This window comes from Emiliania huxleyi (genome assembly GCF_000372725.1).
Source record: "Emiliania huxleyi CCMP1516 unplaced genomic scaffold EMIHUscaffold_27, whole genome shotgun sequence".
Classification (NCBI taxonomy): Eukaryota; Haptophyta; order Isochrysidales; family Noelaerhabdaceae; genus Emiliania; species Emiliania huxleyi.
The window spans coordinates 772,744-788,417 of record NW_005200011.1 but is presented as its reverse complement, the minus strand read 5'-3'; the positions used below and the strand labels follow the sequence as shown (position 1 = coordinate 788,417).

The following is a 15,674-nucleotide window of genomic DNA, read 5'->3' as shown; positions in this document are numbered from 1 at the left end:
TCTCGAACGGTACAGGTTGGTCAACGCTTGGTTCTATCCTCGCGGCGACTGGTTCTGTGGTACACCTTGTACTGGGATGGCAGCTCGGCCGACAAGGTCGCAAGGCGCGCTGTCTTCCCGACGCTCGAGCACGACGACTACGCCCGGCCCCCTCGCAGAGCGCATCAGGCGCGACAAGCGCGGGCTGTCCGACCGCTCCTCCGACGACTCCTCCTCCGACCACAAGACTCATGCGGCTCCGGCTCTACTACAGCTCTGCTCACGATGTTGTGAGTGATGACGCCAATACTGTACGACGACCCTCAAATCCAATACTGGATTGGCGGGGACGACTCACTGTAAATAAAAAAGAAAGAGTCTGTGGGGCCGAGAGTGATATGCCATGTCCCGCCTTGCTTTGTTTCCTAACATCGAAGGCTAAGACCAAAAAAAAAAGAAAAATCGCGGCTAAAACTGGACAATCAACGAACCCAATCTCTCTCAACATGTCAGCCACCAAGGCAGTGGGAGCGGCCGCTGTCGCCGCTATCGGCGGTGCGTGAGGCTGTGTATTTGCTGCGTTGCCTTGCTTCTCTTCACGCCCAGTGGGATCCGTGCTCGCAGGCTGGATCCTCCTGCGGCCAAAGGCGGTCGTCGCCGCCAAGGAGACCCACCTCTCTCCCCAGACCTCGAGTAAGGTGATGCGGCGCCACTCTTCGGGTAAGCAGCCCCCTCGAGCCTGACCAGCCCCATCCTTGCCTCACAATTTGCCGTCCTCCACGCCCTACCGCACACAACGTCCACCGCGGCGCACACAGCCACCGAGAGGGTTGCTGGTCGGGCAGGCCGCAACCCGCACGCGCGGCCTGCGCAGGCGACCACGCGTTTTTGCCGAAGCAGGACTACGTGGACGCTCTCAAGACTGCCAAGAAAAACCACGGCGTCCAACAGGGCCACATCCAGGACTCGGAGGTTTCGTAGCCCTTCCCCTCCTCAAGCCCTCGCGCCCCGCCCTCACTCCACCGCCGCCACCACCGCCGTCGTGCTCGCCGCCAGCACCACCCGCACCACATCGCATATGCCACTCGCCCGACTCTCTCTCTCTCGGCCGCACGCCCGCCTTCGCTTCCCCCCCCCCCCCCTTTCCAGGGCACCCGACTCCCCACCACGCGGGGCTATTAGGGCGCGAGCGCCGAGCGCCACCGTGTGCTTGCTGTCGATCCGTGAGGGATGTTGTCTGCGACCAGGCGCCGGGGAAGTCAGGGCAGCGGCAGAGGTGGAGTTGTTCATGAGAGAGAGCGCCGGGAGAGAGCACACGAGAGCAGGAGTCTGCATCGCGCGCGCAGTGTAGATACGTTGGTCCACAGCCCCGGCCGCCGCCCGGTCGAAGACGTGTACCGTTGGACTTTGGGCAGTGTTTACCTTTTGTGCGTCGCTGGAATAGTTGTATAAGAACAGATTGCCAAAGTATGACAATTACGACATACGAGAATTAGACTTTAGAGCCCAGCCGTATACGTTATTAATAATTATACGCGTCCACCCTCCGTCCAACATTCGCATCCCCTAAATACATACATATATTAAATTTCAAAATCGGTAGATGTCCCGTGTAACTTTTTGCATAGTCTGAGGGTTAGGACTTAGGAGTTAGGTTTCTGGATTCTCTTCTGCGTTCTGCATCTGGAGAGCCTCGGGTCAGGGGAGAGTGCGACTTTTACCACTTTGGTCGTCTCGGAGCGCCCAACTTTTAGCATTTTTCAAAATTTTCTTCGGCGCTGCGCGCGCCGGGTGCAGCAAAAAATGCTGCCGCTCGCCTCGAGAGCGCCCGCCGGTGGGTGTTCAAACAACATGTACATGTAGCGCTACAAGTTTGTGACACATAAGGACGCATCCTCCCACAACACACTTTCGCGCCTGGGCAACGGTGATGCACACGCCGTCGCGTCACCGTGGCCGCGGGCGGGCAGGCGCTGCTGAGCACGAGGCTGAGCCCGGGGCTCTTTGCGGCGGCGGCGATGCGAAAGGTCCAAAAGGATCTGGTGGCGATGAAGGTGGTGGAGCAAGGAGGAGCTGGGCGAGCGTGGCGAGGCCCTCTCGGGCAACAAGGCGTGGCTGCGCCGCCGGCTGCACGCCGCTATAGTGAGCGAGTATTTGGAGAGCGCCGCGGGCGCGCCGGAGAGTAGAATGTCCAAAATTTTTGCGCGCCTGCGACTTTTGAGTTTTGTCGTTTTGCCCCAATCTAGAGAGAGATCGGCCGAACTTTCATAGAGCATAGAGGATACACTGACTATAAAGAAATAAATAAAAACGCACACCTCTCTACTGTGAGGTGGGTAAAAAGGAGGTCCCCGCCCTTGCGATCTTTGTGCAGGGTTCTTTGTGGGTGTGGTCGGCGACTAGCCGGGGTCGTCCTCCCGATGGGGGACTAGCACTAGCCGTCTTCCACATGGTCCCTCGGGTCCCTGCTGCTCCTAATCTCTTCGTACATCCTCCTGCTGATCTCCGCAACATCCTGCTCCCTCCCTCGTCTCGCCCTGCGCGACTGCTCCGCCTCCCCGTCGTCTGCCCTGCGTCGTCTGGCGACGGGTCCTCCATAGTCGGTCGAGGTCGCCGCCCTCCTCGTGCCTCTTCCCAACGTTCCCTCGGCGGCTGATGCCGTCCGCTCCGGCTCCCCAGTCCCCGGGTCTGCCCTGCTCTCGTCTGCGCTAGTTTCTGCTTCGTCACCACCGGCGTCTCTCCTCTTCCTTCTCCCCTTCTTGTATGCTTTGCACATCGCGTCGATTCCTTTTCGCGTGAGCACCAACCTGAAGCCCGCCCAGCAGCTGAACCGCTCCCTAAGTCGAAGGAGCATCATCAGTCTCACCCACTTCGCTCGCTGCCCACCGTCTCCGCTCCCTCCCGCTTGAGCCGCCGTCGCGGCCCTCGTTCGTCCCACTGGCTGTTGGCCCGTCCCTGCGTTGCCTGCGTTATCCCTCCTCCTCCGCGACTCCCTCAAGGCCGGCCGAGCCTCTTTCCACCCAGTGAAGAGCTTCCTCAGCCACTCGATGTGTTCCTCTCTCTTCATTATGCGCGCCGTAGCCTCATCGTTGAGCTGGATCCTCTGCACCGCTCCCGTCGCCGCCTCGGCCACGACTTGCAAGTTCCTCGTGACCCCGGCGCCAAGGTCCCTCCGGCTCTTCTCCGAGAGATCATCTACCAGCGCCGGCAACACCCCCCCGACGGCTGGGGCTAGTGCATCGTACTTCGTACCCGTCCTCCATCCAGCACCCTACACACGCTATAGCGTCAGGCTATGACTTTTTGCCGAAAATAAAAAGGATAAAAAGCGGTATCCGGTAAGCGCCAGCCCCGAGGCAGAGCCCGCAGCCGCCGCGAATAATGACGCACACACGCACACACCGATATGGGGCGCGCCAAACCCATTCTCCCATTTGACAATGCACAGGAAATGCTCGCGCATGTGTGCGATGTGCGTTCATGCCAGGCGCCGCGTCCTCTCTCCCCGGTCAGTACTTGAACACCTCGGACGCGTCGAAGCCGGCCTCGGCGAGGAGCCCGAGGAGCGGGCCCTGCACCTTCGCGCCCTTCTTCTCGCCCGGCTGCTTGGGCGCGCGCGCCACCGGACCCCCCCACAGCTCGACGAAGCCGTCCGTGCCGCAGACCAGCACCATCGTGCTGCCGTCGCCGCGCGGAGGCGGCAGCGCCGCCGTGATGAGCTCCGCCGACCCCCTCCCCGTGAGGCCCTCCCATCCCGCCGGCGGCGCAGTCAGCGAGTAGCTCACTCGGAAGCGGTCCGGGTGCGCGGCGGCCAGTGCTTCGAGCTCCTGACGGCAGAGCGGGGTTCAGCGTGGTCAGCGCACCGCATCGCGCAAAGCCTCACTGTGCCCGGACACCTCGGCGCGTGCATCCAGAGTGGGTAGGGTGAAGAGGGCTGTGTCGGGGCTTCGTATGCGCTCTGCGAGCCACCGGTGCTGCAATGGTGCCAAGCCGCTGGCTGCTGCTGCGCTGTGCGTGCGCGAGGGCGTCTCGCCCGCTTCTCGGGGCAGGTAGCGATGCAGAAGCGCGCCAAGCGGTGGGCGCCGCACCTGCCTCGCAAGTATGTCCTCCTCGCGCCGGTTCACGCTAAGCAGCCGCACGCTCGCCGCCGGAGCGCTGCCGGTGTCCTCGAGCAGGATGCGCGCAATCTGCAGCAGCGGCGCGATGCCGGTGCCACCGCCGACGAGGCCGACGTGCTGCCAGCGGCCAACGACCGCCGCGTCGCCGTGCATGACCCGCTTGGCCTTGAGAACCGCATGCATCACGGCACCCTCCTCGAGGCCGCACAGCCATGTGCCGACGCCGCCGCCCGGCCGCGGCTCATATGCCTTGACAACCAAGTCGACAGAGCCCTCGGTGGCTGGATGCGAGACCGGAGAGTAGCTCTTCTCGAGGCGCTTGGGCCGGCCGGCCTCGTCCGTGCCCTCGGGATGTAAGACCTTGAGGCACGTCGGCAGCGAGGGGTCGTCGCCCAGGTACCGGCGCGGCAAGGCAAAACGCAGCAGCCACGAGTCGGGGCTCAAGCGAGTCTTGTTTGTCAGCGTATAAGGCAGTGACCCCGCGGCGCTGCAGGTGTCGGCCGGCGGCACCGAGGCTGTGGTGAGGCTGGCGGCGAGCATCCGACGTGAGTGCAGACAAGCCTGCGCCGTGCTTCTTCCTGGCCGCATTGGTGCCACACACAAAACAAACCGAAGGCGCAAACAGTCGAAGGGCGAGGACACGCGAGAAGAATAGAGGGTGGATAAAGCGCCTGTTCACGGCATGGAGGGTGAGCCACACCGAACGTACCGAGCGAAGAGCCGAACGGAAGGAGGACGGGGAAGATGACTCCGAGGAGGACGAACCAGTGGAAATTCAGTTGTCAGATGTCACGATGCATCCGAAGGGGACCCCAGCGCCGGCATCATCCGTAGAGGTACGAGTGTTCGAAGAGAGAGTGGACCTGAGCAACAACATGACCTGGAGGCAAATGATCGGAGTGGGAGTCAGAAATGTGGTCCTTGCGCGAGGGGAGCTCGATAGACTCGAGGGGCCAGGATATGCAGCAAGGAGGGCGGAGCTGCGCCGAAAGGCGAAAGAAGCCGAGAGAACAAGGGAACGGCAGGCGGCGGCGGCGCAGGACGAGGCAGAAGAGAATGACGCGACAGAGGAGGAAGTGACAAGGGAGAGAACGACGAGAGTGGGACGGCCGCGAGGTGGCATGAAGGTTGCAGCGAGAATCGGCGAGAGACTGCGAAAAGAGATAGGAAGAGGCAGACTCCCTAGGGTGGGCGACGGCTAGCGCATCACACTCCTCTCCTTAAAATCCCTGTGTGGTGGCGGCGTGCCGTCCTCCCATCCCTCCCTTGGGTTGTCTGTTTTCTTTCTTTCTTTTTTAGGACACGCGCAGGCCGCACCTCTAGTGAGGCCCGCATAGTATGTGGGAGACTCATGCCGCCGCCCCTGCCACCCCTGTTTCCTCAGTGTGCCCGTGGTAGTGAGAGACTTCTGCCGGTGAGAAGCCGGAGGAAGGTCGCTAGACTGAGATGGGACCGCCAGTGGAGTTGGGATTCCACCGTGCACCGCGCTGCGAGCGAGCCTGTCGTGTCCCTTGTCAGGAGCAGGAGAGCCCCACCTGTCCCCCTGATCGTCCTTCCAAAATCCTGCTCGTGCAGGTGGGGACCCTGTCCTCCTCCCTCCCCTATCCCTCGTTTGGGGTGTCTGTTTTCAACTTTCAAGGGACACGACAGGCTCGCAGCGCGGTGCACGGTGGACTCCCACATCCCCTATCCCTCGTTTGGGTTGTCTGTTTTCTTTCTTTTTTTACGAAGTGGGGCGACCGCGAGGTGGCATGAAGGCAAAAACAAAAACAATCTCTCTCTCTCTCTCTCTCTGAAGGCTGGGCGACGGCTAGTGCACCACACCCCTCTCCTTAAAATCCCTGTGTGGTGGCGGCGTGCCGTCCTCCCATCCCTCCCTTGGCTTGTCCGTTTTCTTTCTTTTACAGTCGAGAAGGGAGACGGAGCAACGATTGGTTTCCACACGGAAGAAAAAATTCGTGGATTCTTGCTCCCACGCTCTTGACACGCTGCGGCCCTCGGACGCCCAAACCTTACTCGAGCAACATGCCCATCGGAACCCTCTACCGCGCCTGGATCGCACTTACCGGCCTAACCACCATCGGCGTCGTGATTCAGTCGTACCAGCTCGCCTCGCACAACGGCGTCAAGATCGCCTCGCCCGCAGTTGGCCTCGCGCTCTCCGGCGGCGCTCTGAGCGGCATCGTGAACCACGTCTGTCACCTCGAGGAGCTCTCCACGCTTGGCCTCCGCGAGGCCGGCGAGAACCTGCTGATCTCCACCATCTCTGCCGGCGCGGTCGCTCACAACCTGTGGACGAATGGCGAGAAGCTGTGGGTGCCTCCGCTCGACAAGTATGCCAGCGCCAACGCAAGCGCGCTCCGGCACCTCGAGCCCCCGGCGGACAACTACGGCCTGCAGGACGCCGGCCGTCTCTTCGACCTTCCGCGCGTCGCCCAGTGTGCCTCATGCATCGCAATCTCCGAGGAGGCGACCACCGATGGCGGCGTCGAGGCGGCGGGGCCGGAGGAGACGGCGGCAGCGGTTCGCTCGTGCGAGCAATGGTGTGCGACCTTTGGTGACGCCTTCCTGCCGTGCCTCGTGTCGGGCAACCCGCTGTGGGCGTGCTTCATCGACCACTTCTCGGCTTACTACGGGTTCGACGGCTTCTCCGCCTCCGCCGGCCCCTCGCCCATCACCACCGGCGCTGCGCTGGTTGACCTCTCGGCCGTCCCCACCGAGGCGCTCGACGCAGGCGTGCCACTCCACCCCACCCCGGGCGTAATCGACAAGAGTGCGATGATCTACGCGGACATCCCGGCCGGCCGCGGCGGCGCCGGCTCTTCCCACGTCGCCAACGACAACTTCAAGCTCCTGGCCCACGGGATCTTTGCGCACGGTCCCTTCTTCCAGCCGCAAGCTTATAACGCGCACCGCGTGCTCTCGGACGCGGCTGCCTCCTCGTTCCTTGGCTCGCCATACCAGCTGCGGCAGCACGACGGCCGCCTCTGCTCGACCGAGCTCAACTCGCTCACAGGGCTCGAGCCCGGGTCGCTCGAGAGTACGGCGGTGCAGATGTTCTATCAGTCGCAGATGCGGCTCCGCGGCTGGTGGGTCTCGCCGCCGTCGGACGCCTTCTTCCGGCCCGCGAAGGCCGCGCTGCTCGATGGCGCTTTAATCGACAACTCGGGCATCGTCGGGCTGCTCCGCCGCGGCGTGCCAAACGTGCTCGCAATGTGGTCGACCAGCGGCGCCGGCATCGAGCGCAGCAGCCTCGCGCACCTCTTTGGTGTCAACCCGGGCCCCACGCCAGCCGTCGGCGACAACCACTGCTTCAGCCTCTGGCCGCGGCTGCCAAATGGGACGCTGCAGGTCTTTGACGAGGCGCTGTGGCCTTCCGTCCGCGCGGCGCTCAACGACCCCTCGGCAGGCAACTCGATCCTGCTGCGCGGTGTGGCGGTGCGCGAGCGCGTGCTAAACAGACGCCCGGGGAGGTGGCAGAAGCGTCGACCTACATCCGCGTCGCTCTAGGTGCGCGCCAATGCGTACCTCGGGACGAGTCCGTACACGCTGGAGGCGCTCTACCTGCAGGGCCAGGTGAGCCGCTCGGCTGGGAGCGGGCGGGCCATCACCTCGGACAAGTCCGTCTCTCACACGTCCTACATCACTAGCCTCACCACGCACGCAGGAGCCGCTCGCCTCGCTGTCTGAGGCCCTCCCGAACTGGGCGGCGGGCCCTGACCCCATCCTCCCAGCCATGACGGCGGCCGACTTCCCCTACCTCAACGCGGTGACGCTGCCACCGCTTGAGATCAACGCTGCGTGCTTGGCGGCGCAGCACAAGGCGCGTCACCTGCCCTATAAATAGTTGGTGGGTGGACTGCGTAGCTCCACGTGGTTATGCCTTGGCCCGCCCTCTTCAGGTTCGGCGGAACGCCGACGTGCTGCGCACCCTCCTCGCAAAGGCGAGCGAGTGAATGAAGCCGCTGCCGCGGAGCTCCCTTTTGCTTGAGTAGCGTATAACTTCGTGTCGTCTGCTCTCCTCTTTTTGAGTGCGCCTTTTCGGTGTTATCGTATCACGTACGTACTTTTAGCTTACTGGGAGAAAAGAGAGAGAGGGTTGTGTTCTCTAGGCCCCTAGGGGCCCTACGCGCGGCGTGAGAGCTCTCTATCACGTATGAAACAAACAAAGGCAGACAGATCACACTCTGGGGAAGGTATGTGTATGTATCGAAGGTGAAGAACTGCCAGGCTCGGACTGGACACCAGCGAATGAATTCACATAAATGCACAACCCCGAGCCCGAAATCGCACAGAGACAGTCACGCAACACAAACAACTCTAACACTCACACGTCATTTGGGGCCTGGAGCCCATTGGTATTGCTAAAAATATCTCTCTCGCAACACGGGGTCCCAGGGAAGGCGAGCAAAAACCTTTTCGCGCGCGCTATCACACCAGCGCGGTGGGTGGGCGAAGGTGGCTAGACTTCCATGTATGTATGTATGTAGGAAGGTGAAGAACAGCCAGTCTGGACTTCCAAAGAAAAGAAAAAGAAAACGTGTCGCACTCGCTTTCATCTCCATCACCAGCGGTGCTGCAACAACTAACTGGTCGCCTGCGCGATGGCTGCACGCGCGCTCACAGGCACCTACGCCTGGGTCGTTGGCGGCGCTGGGGTGATTGGCACTGGCTTGGCTCGCGGTCTCCTTCGCGCGGGCGCGACGGTCATCGTCAACTCAAGGCACAAGGCCAGGCTCGAAGCCCTGAGCGAAGACCTTGGCCGCCCGGAGCGGCTGATTCCTCTGCACGGCTCGATGTTGGCCGATGAGGCCGAGCAGACAGTAGCGGCGGCGATGGAGATAACCGGTGGCGCCTTAGATCACGTCGTCACGCACAGCGCCGTCCGTTGGTGGGCGGGCCCCAAGGGCTCGTGCGACGAGACCAACACTCTCGGCTCGCTGCGCGGCAAGCTGCTCTCGCTGACGCACGAGCAGTTCGCGGAGCAGGCGGCTCTGCTGCCGACGATGCAATTTGCCGCTTGCCGACTCCTCGTCCCGCGGCTCGAGGCCGTGGAGGGCGCGAGCTACACGTTCGTCACCGGCGGCGCGGGCGGGGACTCCCGCTCTCCGCTCGGGCAGATTAACGCGCAGGCCGTGTGGGGCCTCGCCGCCGCGCTACGCTCCGAGACGCACGCCTCGCCCCTCAAGGTGCACGAGGTTCGGCTCGGCCTCCGCTTCAACCGCAGCCACCCGGAACGGCTCGCCGAGCCGCGCTCTTCGCCGCTCTCGCATGAGCTGGGCTGCGTCGTCGCCGGCATCGCCGCAGCGCCGGCTGCGGAGGCTCCAAATGGGCTCCACGAAATCTTCTCGCAGGCGGAGCTCGAGGCTGCCAAGGCGCGCTTTCCGGTGGCTGACCAGGCATATCCCGTCTTCTTCTCGCCCGAGCTGTGAGGCACCACTGCTTTGATTACCCGCAGCTGCCTGATACACATGTACGTGGTCCGTCTGAGAGAGAGATTTTTGACAAACCTCTCTCTCCGTCTGTAAGGGACAATTGTGGTATCTTTTGATTCGTTATTTTGTTGAGCGCCACCCTTTCTCTATTTTGCTTTTTGCCCGGCACTGGGATGGGGCGCTCTTTTGAGCACTTGGAGTTTGGTAAGGCTGGATTTGCAATTTCCTTTCTTTTTCTTGGCCGGGCAAGAGTCAACCATGCTGGCGTAATGTGCCGACGAGAATGGCGGCCATGCTGACTCTCTCACTTTGGGCGATCGCAGCTGCGCGACCGCTGCAGGTCGTGTTCTCCGCCGAGTGCAATCACCTCTTCGACTGGCACACTGCTGCTCTCGTCTACTCGATGGAGCTCTCTGGTTTTGGCAAGACGGCAAACCTGTCGAGGCTGCTGGCGTGCGCGGGCAAGGAGCGGGAGGCGTATTCAGAGGCGAACCTCGCTCTCGCGCCGCACACCTTTGTTCACCGCAATATGCGGGACGATCCGCTCGTCGACGAGAAGGGGTGCGGCCCTGACCGCTGCAAAGTTCACTCTTTACAGCTCCACCGCCATCGGTCCTCGTCAGACCACACGCCCTAGCACCGCGTGCACGCCGCGTCTCAACCACGACGCTCTCCACGACGCCTCCACACAAGGTACCCCTCGTACAACAAGCCTTACTCCGTCATGGCGTGGCTTGCGGAGCGACCGCCGCTGCCTGACGGAGAGGTGCAGCCGCACGCCCTCCGCCCTCTTCCTCCGCACCACCGCTGCACCCTCGCCACCGCTGCACCCTCGCCATCGCCGCCCCGGCCCGTGGGTGCTCCCTCCCGGCCGCCGCCGCCGACGGCAGCCCCAGCATCCACCGCGCCGCCGCTGACATTCGGGCTGCGCCCGGCCGCCACGTCAGGACGAGTTTGTGCTCATGACGGACGCGGACATGGTGTTCCGCGCGCCCGTCGATCACCTCGCCCTCGGCGCGGCGCGAGGCGTCGTCGTCTCCGCCGAGTACACCTACCTCGTCGGCACCGAGAGCGGCTTTGCAAGGCGCTTCCTCGACGAGTCGCTGCTGCCGCGCCTCGCGCAGGACTGCGGCTAGAGCGGGACAGAAGACAAGAGGACGCGCCGGCGAGAGGGAGGGCCGCTCGCGGCTCCCCCGGCTTCACAGCCTGGCTGTGAAGGCGTGAGCAGCGGGTGGTCACAGCGACGTGCCTCGCGCCAGGTGGGCGGCCTCCACACCCCCGCTTCACGCCACTCTTCCTCGCTGGTCACAGGTGGGCGGCTTCCACATCTTCCACGCCGAGGACCTCCGCCGCATCGCGCCCCTCTGGCTCGACTTTACAAAGAAGGCACGCCCGTGCCGCCTACCCGCCCACCGCACGCCGCCCACACCGCCCACACCGCCCACACCGCCGCCCACACCGCCCACACCCGCCCACACCGCCCGCGCTCCGCAGGTGCGCGCCTTTGCGCACAAGGAGCCGGACGTCTTTTACCAGGAGTCGATGTCGCAGCTCAAGCCTGAGGTTGCGCACCCAGATGCGCACTCCTCTACGCACTCCTCTCCTTCTTGCGCGCGCTCGAGCCGAGGCGTGTTCTCCTGCGCTCAGCGGTCTTCACGCCGTGTCCGCTGCATTCGGTCCCAGTCTTCCCGCGAGACTTGGGCGAGACTCGTGCACGATCAGTTGAGTCCCAGCCTGAGCCGTGTGTGCTCCGCTCCAGGACGCGCACTTGGTGCCGGTCCGCAAGAAGCAGTCGATGTGGCATTCGGAGATGTACGGCTACGTCTTTGCCGCCGCCACCGTCGGAGTCACCCACCGAGTGCGGCGGGACGTGATGCTCTACCCCGGGCGCGGGCCAAAAGCCTCTGGCCGCGCGCTGCGAACCAGCGTCTGGTCACACGGCACGCCCCGCGGACAGGTACGAGCCCTTCCTTGGCCGCGCGCCGCCCATCCTGCACTACGGCGCAGACTACACGCTCGGCCGCCCGGCCTTCGAGCCCGGCGAGAAGGCGCGAGATCACCCGAGATCGCCCCCGAGGTCTACTTCAACGCCGAGGCGAGATGACGCGAGATCACCCGAGACGGGCCGAGGTCAGGCGTCCAAGATCTACTTCAACAAGATGAACCACGTGAACCTCGCGCTGGGCGACTGCCCCGACTTCCTCTTTGGCGCCTTCACGCCGCCCGCCGACAGGTGGGCCGCCGTCTCGAAGGCAGCAGCAGCAGCAGCACCGCTCCCCTCCCCGCCCGGCTCGCCAGCTCACGCCTCCCACGGGTCGCCCTCCGCTCCACAGCGCGACGCGCTCTGCATCGAGCACCTGGCGATGCTCGACGGCGCACTCTGCCGCACGTACGAGGCGCGCCACAATATCTGGATCAGATAACATCTTGTGGAGCACTGTAACATCGCTCTTGCAGCGCGTTCAAGGCGCGCGGCTGCAACGCGAGCGCGCGGCTGCCCTACTGCGCCGGCGACTACGACGGCGCCGCGCGCGCCGCGCTGGCGGGCTCGCGCACGGTGTTTGGCGTGTGCGTCGACTCGATGGCCGCTTGCGTCTCGTGGGCGGAGACGGGCGAGTGCAAGAACAACCCCTTCTTCATGGGCAGCTCGTGCGCAAAGTCGTGCGGTGTGAGGTAGCCGAGACAGCGCCGAGAGGGCGCGGCCGAGGTGCGGGCAGCCAGGGGCGTGGGCAGCCAAGCTGCGTGTGCGGGTGTGCGTGGTCCACGTCATGACGCGCACGCCGCGGGGCGACCCCTTCCTCCCACCTCGTCCGCTCTCGCCACCTCGACTGAGCCGCCCCCTCCAGGCACCTGCGACAAGCCCGTCGACGAGCTGCTTCGGCCGGAGGAGCGCCGCCTCTGCGACTGGAGGTGTGTTCATTATCAGGTATAGCTGACCCATTCATCATGGATTAACAGGAGCGCCACCTCGGCGACTGGAAGTGGGCAGCGGCGCAGCGGCAGCAACCCTCAAAGTGCGTGCGCTGCGACACACACGAAGATCGCACGCACACACACGCACACACACATGGTTGCCCGAGGCGGCCGCAGAGGCTGCCCTGACCGCCCGAACCCCCTTTGGCGTGGCAGGCCACACGCGCGGGGGCACCGGGCGCGCGACCCGGAGGAGGACGGGGAGGAGCTCACGGCGGGGACGCAGGGCGCGGCGTGCCTCGACGGACGCGCCTCTGCGGGGCGGACGGCGTCTCTTCACGCCCCGCGCTGTGAGCTAGGCGGCCTCTCCGACGACGAGCTCGACCACCCGCTCCGGGCGGCCAGGGAGAAGGCCGAGGGGCGCCACCAGTCGCTCGACGCCCTGCGCGCGGGCCGGGAGCGGGAGGCGATCGGGCCGAGGAAGGCTGCGGAGCGTGGCGCGGGCGGCGTCGGCGGCGGCGAGGCGGCCGCCGCCGCCGACGCGGACCGAGAAGGAGAGGCAGAGGAGGGCGCAGATTGCGCCGACGCGGACGCGCTGCTCACGGAGCGGAAGAGCCCGTCGTGTGTCGCCTTTGCGCGGCGGGGCGGCTGCCGCGAGTCCCTGTCTGAGGCGCTCGCGCGCTGCCGGTACTCGTGCGGTCTCTGCGGCGCCGAGGCGGGAGGGGAGGGCGGCCTGGACGGGCCGGCCGGCGGGGCGGAGCTTGGGCTGCTAGGCGGGGGCCCGGGCCAGTGGAGCGCCACGCTGTGCGGTGGGGCGGCGCTCGCGCTCGCGGCGCTGCTGTACTGCTGCGGCGCGCCGTGCCGGCCGCGCAAGCCGAAGCGGGAGGACAAGTGCGCCGTCTGATTGGGTGACGCGGTTGTCCCGAGTTCTGACTTCTGTCATTTAAAATAATTAAAAGAGAAAGAAAACCACAGACAAATATCAAGGGAGGGATGGGAGATTAATAAATAAATAGAGCAGTCACCTCCAGTAGAGATGGGCGACGCGCACGAACACAGTGGATGGGAGATTGTCATTCGTGATATCCCCGAATTCGTTTGGGGGGCGCGCCCCCAGGCGCGTCCCTGGCGAGTAGAGAGGCTTCGCCCCGTTTTGGTTTTCGCCCCCCCCCCCCCGTCTCGCGACCGTCCACCCCACCTTCCGCCCTCCCTCGCCCCCTTCTCTTCCTCCCCTCCTGCCGAGAGAGCTCTCCCACGCCGCAGGTCAAGCTGCGTCGAGGTGCCCGGTGGGGCGACCAGCGCCGCGCCGAGAAAGCGCGGCGCTTGCCGTCAGCGCCTGGCCGGGGGGCGCTCCTGCGGCCTCCCTCCCCGCTCCTCCCGCCCTCGCCCCGCCCTCGCCCCGCCCACCCTGTCACTGTCGACGGTCAGGTGTGTTTGAGTCGCACAGGTGCGGAACGGTACGCCCAATGTATTTGTGTACCCACAGACGTTTGTGAGATCTGAGAAGAGAGCCGCTGGCGTGCCGTTCACGACTCTCGCCGCGGCCGGTGCGAACTGCCGACTGCGCGGTCCCTCGGAGCTTCACTCAGCCTCCGAGGAGGAGGAGGACCCTCCCTCCGGCCGTGCCGCTGCCGGCCGCGCGTCGCTCTTCGACCAGTTTGGGTTGCCACGCCGGCCGGGCCCGCGGCCTGCCGCCGCGGCCGCGGCGTGCCGCTGCTCCTTGCGCCGCTCGACCTTGACCTTGGCTTTCTTCCGGTGGGCCGCCTCGTCTGCGCCTTCCTCGCCTGCGCCCTCCTCCCCGTCCTCGCCCTCCTCCTCCTCCTCCTCCTGCTCCGCCCACGGCGGCGGCGCGGAGTGCGCGGGCGGCGCGGGCGGCGCGGGCGGCGCCGCCAACCACGGCCAGTCCGGCGGGTACGCGTGGACGTCCTCGAGCATGACGGTGAAGAGCTCGTCCGGCTGCTTGCCCGGTGGAATGGTGACCTCGATCCTGTTCCCGCTGGGCGGGCGGACGAAGATCGTGTGCGCCGAGGAGGCGGTCTTCTCCGGCATCGCAAAGGTGTGAAACGACCACTCCGGGTTCTTGATGACGAGCTGCATGTGCTCCATTTGCAGCGAGAGGCGGCAGATCGACCGTTCGAGGCGCTCGAGGTCGGCGGCGCGCGCCGGCGTCGCGTCGCGGAGATCGCGAATGTGCTTGTCGCGCTGGTTGATCTTGAGCTGCTTCCAGTCGAGCTTGCTGCAGGTTCCGAATCTGAAGCTGCAGAGCCTGAAGCTGCAGGTCGCTGGAGGCTGCCATGTGGACCAACTGCCGGAGTTGGACGCAAGAAGAAAACGCAGCATTCCTCCCTTGGGTTATCGGCTCCTATAGAATGGGGTCTTTTCATCGCGGCGCAAATCTATCGCAGCGCACTCGCCATCTGTGAGCCTCTAGCGCAGCGCGAACTAACTCGCCGTCTGAGCCTAGCGCAGCGCGAACTCGCTCTGTGCCTAGCGCAGCGCCTCGGACATCACCATTTTGGCTCGCCAACAAGCCCTCCGCGCCCCCACACCGTTAGGATAATACTTTTTTCTACCCACACTAAGCGAGTAGACAGACGCAGACGCCGTCGGTCTCTGCTGCTCGAGCAGGAACGCCGACGCCTCGGGGTACACCTTCCTCGGGCGTCTCGAGGTGTTGTGCTCGCATTTGGCCGACCGGGCCGCGGCGGCGATGGCGGAGCTCAGCGTGATCGAGGCACAGGCCGTCCTATCGCGCGTTGCCTCAATCTTGCCCTACCATGACGACCCTGAGGTGTCCTCGGCCGTCGCAAGCGTGCTAGTAGCGGCCAACAAACTTGGGCAGATCCTCGGCCTCTCCACGGGCGGGCGGACCAGCCGGGTGTCGCACGGCGAGTCGTCCCAACACGATTCTCCACGGCAGCTCGGCAGTCCCGACACGGTGTTTTTGCCGTTTCCGGACGAGCCGACACAGGCGCTCGGCCGGCAGGCCACGCCATTGCAGACGTCTGGGCTTGCCAAGAGCTGTGACGATAATCAGCCCAAAGCAGGCCTCCGAGGGGGCGCTGCGAGCGCCTCATGCCCGAGGCGGATGTATCGGCTCGCCGAGCTTCCCCCGAGAGAGCTTCCCCCTCGACCGCACGGCATCGTCGCCGGCGAGTCGTGCTTCCTTGCGGGCTTCAAGGCGCTGCTGATTGATCTGGACGGGACGATGTACAGTCCGTCGGGCAGC

At 64.7% G+C, this 15,674-nt stretch overlaps 7 protein-coding genes across 7 annotated transcripts; 5 read left to right on the top strand and 2 right to left on the bottom strand.

The window, feature by feature from the left end:
• Window positions 1–471: 471 nt before the first annotated feature.
• Window positions 472–1,450, top strand: EMIHUDRAFT_421474 (hypothetical protein). The gene is made up of 4 exons (XM_005777074.1): window positions 472–534; window positions 604–699; window positions 854–951; window positions 1,129–1,450. Exons 1-4 carry the CDS (start codon window positions 486–488, stop codon window positions 1,159–1,161), a joined length of 276 nt encoding a protein of 91 aa, XP_005777131.1. The 5' UTR covers window positions 472–485; the 3' UTR covers window positions 1,162–1,450.
• A 978-nt stretch (window positions 1,451–2,428) lies between these two features.
• EMIHUDRAFT_206789 (hypothetical protein) lies at window positions 2,429–3,321 on the top strand (the record flags this gene model as incomplete). The annotated part of the gene is made up of 3 exons (XM_005777073.1): window positions 2,429–2,440; window positions 2,580–2,820; window positions 3,272–3,321. The coding sequence occupies 3 exons, from the start codon at window positions 2,429–2,431 to the stop codon at window positions 3,319–3,321; spliced, it is 303 nt and encodes a 100-aa protein (XP_005777130.1).
• A 167-nt stretch (window positions 3,322–3,488) lies between these two features.
• EMIHUDRAFT_101090 (NADH-cytochrome B5 reductase) lies at window positions 3,489–4,637 on the bottom strand (the record flags this gene model as incomplete). Its single annotated transcript, XM_005777072.1, has 2 exons — window positions 3,489–3,806; window positions 4,068–4,637. The coding sequence occupies 2 exons, from the start codon at window positions 4,635–4,637 to the stop codon at window positions 3,489–3,491; spliced, it is 888 nt and encodes a 295-aa protein (XP_005777129.1).
• Window positions 4,638–6,122: 1,485 nt separating this feature from the next.
• Window positions 6,123–8,053, top strand: EMIHUDRAFT_101089 (hypothetical protein; the record flags this gene model as incomplete). The annotated part of the gene is made up of 4 exons (XM_005777071.1): window positions 6,123–7,535; window positions 7,608–7,673; window positions 7,765–7,866; window positions 8,000–8,053. The coding sequence occupies 4 exons, from the start codon at window positions 6,123–6,125 to the stop codon at window positions 8,051–8,053; spliced, it is 1,635 nt and encodes a 544-aa protein (XP_005777128.1).
• Window positions 8,054–8,690: 637 nt separating this feature from the next.
• On the top strand, window positions 8,691–10,668 carry EMIHUDRAFT_450587 (hypothetical protein; the record flags this gene model as incomplete). Its single annotated transcript, XM_005777070.1, has 4 exons — window positions 8,691–9,484; window positions 9,873–10,093; window positions 10,226–10,298; window positions 10,480–10,668. The coding sequence occupies exons 1-4, from the start codon at window positions 8,702–8,704 to the stop codon at window positions 10,666–10,668; spliced, it is 1,266 nt and encodes a 421-aa protein (XP_005777127.1). The 5' UTR covers window positions 8,691–8,701.
• A 999-nt stretch (window positions 10,669–11,667) lies between these two features.
• On the top strand, window positions 11,668–13,349 carry EMIHUDRAFT_463575 (hypothetical protein; the record flags this gene model as incomplete). The annotated part of the gene is made up of 5 exons (XM_005777069.1): window positions 11,668–11,784; window positions 11,866–12,198; window positions 12,379–12,419; window positions 12,491–12,546; window positions 12,662–13,349. Exons 2-5 carry the CDS (start codon window positions 12,114–12,116, stop codon window positions 13,347–13,349), a joined length of 870 nt encoding a protein of 289 aa, XP_005777126.1. The 5' UTR covers window positions 11,668–11,784; window positions 11,866–12,113.
• Window positions 13,350–14,026: 677 nt separating this feature from the next.
• On the bottom strand, window positions 14,027–14,785 carry EMIHUDRAFT_206783 (hypothetical protein; the record flags this gene model as incomplete). Its single annotated transcript, XM_005777068.1, has 2 exons — window positions 14,027–14,035; window positions 14,369–14,785. The coding sequence occupies 2 exons, from the start codon at window positions 14,783–14,785 to the stop codon at window positions 14,027–14,029; spliced, it is 426 nt and encodes a 141-aa protein (XP_005777125.1).
• Window positions 14,786–15,674: the final 889 nt, after the last annotated feature.